The sequence below is a fragment of the Leptopilina boulardi genome, unplaced genomic scaffold (assembly GCF_019393585.1).
Source record: "Leptopilina boulardi isolate dan_hultmark-lab unplaced genomic scaffold, ZJU_Lbou_2.1 LbouV2_273, whole genome shotgun sequence".
In the NCBI taxonomy this organism is placed as follows: domain Eukaryota; kingdom Metazoa; phylum Arthropoda; class Insecta; order Hymenoptera; family Figitidae; genus Leptopilina; species Leptopilina boulardi.
The window spans coordinates 4188126-4195241 of record NW_026137833.1 but is presented as its reverse complement, the minus strand read 5'-3'; the positions used below and the strand labels follow the sequence as shown (position 1 = coordinate 4195241).

Genomic DNA, 7116 nt, shown 5'->3' with positions numbered 1-7116 from the left:
TTTCCCAATGAAGTTTGGAAATATTTCCATTGACATGAAGTTAGCATAGCAACCATAAATGCAAAATTTGTCAAATTATTTGTTTATAAAGTTATTTTTTAAAATTCTATTTTAAACTTAAAATTGTTTAATTTAAAGAAGTTTAATAATCACTAAACTCTAATGTCCCGATTGATTTATGATAAAAACAAACATTTTGATTTTTATGGTTGCTGCACTAACTTCACTTTAAAAAACACATCATCAATTTCATCACTGCATGTGGCCATGTGCATTGATCATTGTTATTTGTGGGTGTGAAAAAGTACTGCAATTTTTTTTTATTTGCATTTATATTGTAAAATAATTAACAAAAAAAAAAAATTCTAATTGAACAAAAGATCGTTGAAAAGGTATGAATAGTTCTTTATTCTCTGTATTTTATTTTATTATTTTTTTTTACATAATTTAACTATTGCGGTTAACATCTGTTTCTTATTTTTATTCTTAGAAAATGAATCATTTTTTTTTTTAATTAATTAAACATTGTTTAACAAAAAATTTCGAACGTATTCATTACTTATTGATACTTTATTATATATATATATATATATATTAAAAAAAAGAATCGGAAAAAGTAAAATTTGGAGGTTATATTTCAAGAATCAAAAGCAACGCGTAACCGAAAAATTTATATACAAATTGCATCAGATATTAAACATAAAAATTTATCAATTGTGTTTACACTGATGCAATATTGATCGAAAAATAGTAACAATCATTTTTTCGTAATTTTTTATTATCTTAAATTTTTTGAAAATTGATTTTTTTTAAATAATTAAATATTGGAATGGTAATTGTTATTTAAATTTTACGGTAAAAATTTTTAATTATCTAAAACAAAATAATGTAACGATAATAAATTCTTTATTATAACAATAAAGATAAAATTAAAAAAGCAAATAAAAAATTTTTCACCATTAATTTATTGTATAAAATATTTTGCAAATTGTAAAAAAAAATTACATTTCCAGAAGAAAATATCAAATTTCCAAAAATGCTACTAAAATTATAATTTTTGAAATTTTTAATTCAAACTTTTACTTGCAAAAATTATTATCTAAATTTTTTATAATTGAAAACCTCTTGAAATAGTTTTCATTAGGGTCGGGGGAAAAAATTTAAATTTTATCTGTAAATTAGGAAAAAATAAAATAAAATTTTTGTGTCAACCATGATTTTGTATATAAAAAAAATGTAATAAAACAATAAACATAGAATTTTAATATTATAGAAAATCAACAATGTCCGAAGGCATTTACACATCCGACAAATCGGGTAGCGATGAAAATGGTGACGGAACGGAAGTAAAACCGTTTAAAACAATTTTACAAGCAATGCGACACGCTGGTAAAGAGCCATTTCCAATAATTTATCAAGACGCAAAAGAAGATGGTGCCAAATATGAGCCAGCGGCAAAATCACAACTTAAGAAAGTGCAAAAAATTTGGGCACGTGAACAACAAAAGAATGATGATAAATTAAAAAAACTTCAGGAGGATGAAGAGAAGCGTTTAAAAAATTTAGAAGACGCTAAAGCAATTACAATAGAGGAAGACAAAACATTACCAACACCGTCTCGTGTTAAAATTAATCAATGTCATGAATATCGTGATAAGAGAATAAAAATTTATGGTTGGGTTCATAGACTTCGGAGGCAAGGTAAAAATTCATTAAAATATAGATCTACATTTATATCCTTGGTTTAAAATTTTTTTTAAAAAAATAACTGCAAATAAAATTACCAAACAAATTTTAATTACTGGAAATTCAAGTATTTTCAAAAATTTCTATAAAATTTTCTAAAAATGTTCCATTTAAAACTTTCTGAAATTTAATAATTTCAATAATAACTTTAGAAATTCAATTTTTTTTAATGATTTTTATATTCTTGAAAAAATTAAATTATCTGAAAGCATTTTTCAATTAAAAACTTTCGAAATTTCAATTTTTTTTCTGTAATTTTCTAATAAATTATTCAGCAGCATAAATTATCATAAATTTCATTCAAAAATCGCTTGAAGTTTAATTATTTTAAAAATATAAATTGCAGGCTTCGGATTATATGACTTTTTCAACATTTTCCGATTTTTTTTCAAAAATACAACTTTTTTCGACTTATTTTAATAAAATGCGACTTTTTCGATTTTTTTTTTACATTTTTTTTTTACAAAATTTTTAAACAAAACACGTTTTTTTAGTATACAATGCAGATCTTCTTTATTTTAATTATTTAACAAATTTTTAACAAAAATTCTTCACTAAATTAATTATTTTTAATAATTTTAATGAAATTCTTCACAAATTCAATTATCTTTCAATTAAAATTTTAGAAATTTAATAATTGTTTATAGTTTTAAAAAAATTAGCAAATAAAATTACAAAAAAAATTTTAATTCAAAACCACTTGAAATTTAATTATTTGCAAAAATTTCAGTTACTTTTAATGATATTTATAATATTCTTTGAAAATAATTAAACTATCTGTAACAATTTTTCACTAAAAAAGTTTTCAAATAATTGTATTTTTGACTGCAATTTCTAAAAAAATTTTTAATAATAGATATTAAAAATTTTAAATTAAAAATCACTTGAATTTCAATTAATTTGAAAAAACCTAAAATGTAAATCTTTGAAAATTCAATTACTTTCAAAAAATTTTATCTAAAATTATTATTTGATAAATTATTTTTAGTTACAAAAAATTTTAATTTAAAATCACTGGAAATTCAATTATTTTCAAAAATTTATATTTTAATACTAATATTTTTTTTTTAAACTTTTTGAAATTTAATAATTTCAACTATAAATTTCGAAATTCAATTATTTTTAATGATTTTTATATTCTTCAGAAAATTAAATTATCTAAAAGTATTTTTCAATTAAAATTTTTTTAAATTTCATTTTTTTTTTTTTTTTTGTAATTTTCTAATAAATTTTCAAAAATTTCATTCAAATATTGCGTAAAGTTTAATTATTTTCAAAAATCTGAATTGCAGGCCTCGGATTCTTCAACTTTTTCAACTTTTTCCAAAAATATGACTTTTTCGACTTATTTTAATAAACTGCGACTTTTTTTGACTTCTTTTACATTTTTTTACAACATTTTTCAACAAAATGCAGTTCTTCAAATCTTCTTTATTTCAATTATTTAACAAATTTTAACAAAAATTCTCCACTAAATTAATTATTTTTAATAATTTTAATGAAATTCTTTACAAATTCAATTTTTTAAAACTATTTTTCAATTAAAATTTTTATGAAATTTAATAATTGTTTATAATTAAAAAAATTAGCAAATAAAATTACCAAAAAAATTTTAATTCAAAATCACTTGAAATTTAATTATTTGCAAAAATTTCAATTATTTTTTAATGATTTTTATATTATTCTTCGAAAATTCAATTATCTGAAAATATTTTTCAATTAAAAACTTTTGGAATTCAATTTTTTTTGTGTGATTTCTAAAAAATTCTTCATCAACAGAAATCACTAATAATTTCTCTTATTATAATTATTGTCTGAAATTTAACACAATCTTTTGAAATTCAATTATTTTCAAATATTTCAATTTAAAAGCTTTTCAAATTTAATTATTTCTAAAATTTTCCATCAAAAATTTTTTTGAAATTTAATTATTTTAAATGTTTTTTATAATATTCTTCGAAAATAATTCAACTGTCTGAAAATTTTCATTTTTCACTTAAAAAGTTTTCAAATTATTGTATTTTTGTCTGCAATTTCTAATAAATTTTTTAGTGAAATCATCATAAAATTTTAATTAAAAATCAACTTGAAGTTAAATTAATTTTAAAAATAAAAATTGTAAATCTTCGAAAATTCAATTACTTTTAAAAAATGTTATCTAAAATTATTTGATAAATTATTTTTACTTCTGTAAAATTTAATTATTGAAAATTAACAAAATCTTTTGAAATTCAATTATTTCTAAAAATTTTAACTGTAACTCTTCCAAAAGAGTCCAATTATTATTAATGATTTTAATATTTATAATTATTTATTAAATTAGAAATAAATTTCCTTGATAATATTCTTGTAGAATTATTTCTTATTAAGAAATTAATAAAATGAATTTAATATCAAATAACATTAGTTATTTAAAGTAAAATATTTATTAAACAATTAAATTTGATTAAAAAAAAAAATCTAATTTTTTTTAGAATGTAAATCGAAAATAATTTTATATTATTTTCAGGTAAATCTCTAATGTTTATAACATTGAGAGATGGTACTGGATTTTTGCAATGCGTTTTGAATGACAAACTTTGTCAAACATACGATGCACTCACTCTGAATACTGAAGCTTCCATCGAATTGTTCGGCACATTAAAAATAGTTCCCGAAGGAAAAACAGTAAGTTTTAATTAATAAATTTAATAATTATAATATTAATTGTACAAATACATATATTACAAATTATTGAAAAAATATATTACTATATTAATATTTAACATTTTGTTAATTTATTAATAGGCACCAGGTGGTCATGAATTGATTGTCGACTATTGGAAATTGATTGGAGCTTCACCTCCAGGTGGTGCGGATTCAATTCTAAACGAAGAGGCTCAAGTTGATGTTCAACTTGACAATAGACATATCATGATTCGTGGAGAAAATGTAAAAATTTTAACTTTATTTATTTATTTTTAATAATTCATTTAACATTTCTTGTAAAGAAAAAAGATTAAAAAAAAAAAATGAGGAAAATTTAGGAAATGTATTTTAAAAAAAAGGAAACATTACTTTGAAAAATGTTATATTATTTATTTTCAGACTTCACGAGTTCTTGTCATGAGATCTGTATTGACACAAGCATTCAGAGATCATTATAAAGATCGTGGATATTTTGAAATAACACCTCCGACTATGGTCCAAACTCAAGTTGAAGGAGGCTCTACTCTTTTTAAACTCGACTATTTCGGGTATTATTATTATTTTATTATTCTTTAAAAAAAAATTTTAAACAGTATTATTTTTATTAAAGAATAATATACATTTAGTTTCGTGTTATTTATTAATATTTAACTTATTATTTATTTTGTCTGATTTGCAATGAAATAATTGCAGTAAATTTGAAATTAAAAATGTTAAAATAATTTATTTTTTCAGAGAAGAGGCATTTCTAACTCAAAGTTCTCAGCTTTATCTTGAAACTTGTATACCATCGATGGGAGATGTTTATTGTATCGCACAATCTTACAGAGCTGAACAATCCCGAACAAGGCGTCATCTTGCTGAGTAATTTCTTTTCTTTATAATTTTTTTTTTTTTTTTTTTTTGAAAAACTACGAATTCTAAAAATTGAAAAAATATTTAAATATTATAATTGTATCGTAATTTTTACAGATATTCTCACGTTGAAGCAGAATGTCCGTTTATTACTTTTGACGATCTTCTCGATCGATTGGAAGATTTAGTTTGCGATGTCGTTGATCGTGTTTTAAAATCCCCACTAGGACATATAGTCAAGGAATTGAATCCCGATTTTAAAGTACCGAAAAAACCTTTCCGAAGAATGAATTACAGTGACGCTATTCAATACTTGAAGGAGCATAATATCACCAAGGAGGATGGAAGTTTCTACGAATTTGGTGAAGTAAGAATTTTGCCATTCAAAATTTATAATAAAATTAATAATAAAGGAGAAAAATTGATAATTTTATTTTTAAAAAAATCAAAATTTCCATAATCATATTGCATTATTATAATTTAATAATTTAATAATTAATAATTTCACAATTAATTGTCAATGGAAAATTAAAATGGGAAAAAAATCATTGAAAGATGGCGATAATTTGATATTTTTAGTTGTTTTCTTTAAAAAAAAAAAAAAGGGAAAATTTTTTTTCCTCAGGACATTCCTGAAATGCCAGAGAGAAAAATGACTGATGAAATAAATGAACCGATAATGCTTTGCCGTTTTCCTGCGGAGATTAAATCATTTTATATGCAACGTTGTGCGGAAGATCCAAGACTCACGGAATCCGTCGACGTACTTTTACCAAATGTAGGTGAAATTGTTGGTGGTTCTATGCGTATTTGGGACTATGAAGAACTTATGAAGGGCTACGAGCGTGAAAATATCGATCCAACACCATATTATTGGTACACTGATCAGGTATAAAATTTAAATTTACCAAAAAAAAAACTAGATATTTAACAAATATAATAAAATAGTTTTTAAAAAAGGGCCAAATTCAGTAAAAATAAAGATTTGAATTAAATAAAAATTCAGTGAATTTGAGAATCTACCGCAAAAAAGAATTGATTTTTCAACATTTTTTTTTTTTTTTTATGTTTAAGAAATGTTTTTATACTGTATTTTTGTTTATCAATTACATCATTAATCAAACATTTTTAATTTGCTCTTTAGTAATTAATTATTGTATTGTAGTTTCAAAAAGCCTTAAAAAAAATGGAAAAATACAGAAAATTTTGTAATTTCAATTTTATTTCAAAAAGTTTTAAAATAATTTTTTTTTTTATTAAATTTCTTTTCTTTTAACTATTAAAGTGAAACATTGTAATTTAAAATAAAAAGAGAAATCATAAAATAATTGTGGAAATAAAATTTGTTTCACAAAAAATAGTGGATAATTTGTTTGAGTTAATAATTAATGTTCATTAATTTAATAAAAATAATAAAGTAGAACAAAAATTTAATATTTAAATATTTAATAGTTCTAACAGTTTGAAAAAATTTAAATCTTAATTTTAGCGTAAATACGGCACTTGTCCCCATGGTGGCTATGGATTGGGTTTGGAAAGATTTCTCTGTTGGTTACTAAACAGATATCATATAAGAGAAGTTTGTCTATATCCACGTTTTCTCGAACGTTGTCGTCCATAAAGATGAACTTTTTTTTTCCATCAACATTATAGGTAAATAGCGCATGTAATTTGGAAATTTAAATAATTTTTTCTTCTAAGAAATACACGTCAATGTAGCTTGTCATAAATTTGCAAAATATTTAAATAAAGAATTTCAAATTCAATTAATGCTTTTTTATTTAGAAATAAAACCCCAATTCTTTCCAATTGAAAAATCACAGTAAA

The 7116-nt window shown here is 21.4% G+C and overlaps 1 protein-coding gene across 1 annotated transcript; it reads left to right on the top strand.

The window, feature by feature from the left end:
* The first annotated feature begins 225 nt into the window (after positions 1 to 225).
* LOC127281647 (asparagine--tRNA ligase, cytoplasmic) lies at positions 226 to 7055 on the top strand. The gene is made up of 9 exons (XM_051305463.1): positions 226 to 392; positions 1274 to 1701; positions 4256 to 4413; positions 4534 to 4677; positions 4834 to 4982; positions 5170 to 5298; positions 5407 to 5656; positions 5915 to 6178; positions 6779 to 7055. Exons 2-9 carry the CDS (start codon positions 1284 to 1286, stop codon positions 6908 to 6910), a joined length of 1644 nt encoding a protein of 547 aa, XP_051161420.1. The 5' UTR covers positions 226 to 392; positions 1274 to 1283; the 3' UTR covers positions 6911 to 7055.
* The last annotated feature ends 61 nt before the right edge of the window (positions 7056 to 7116 follow it).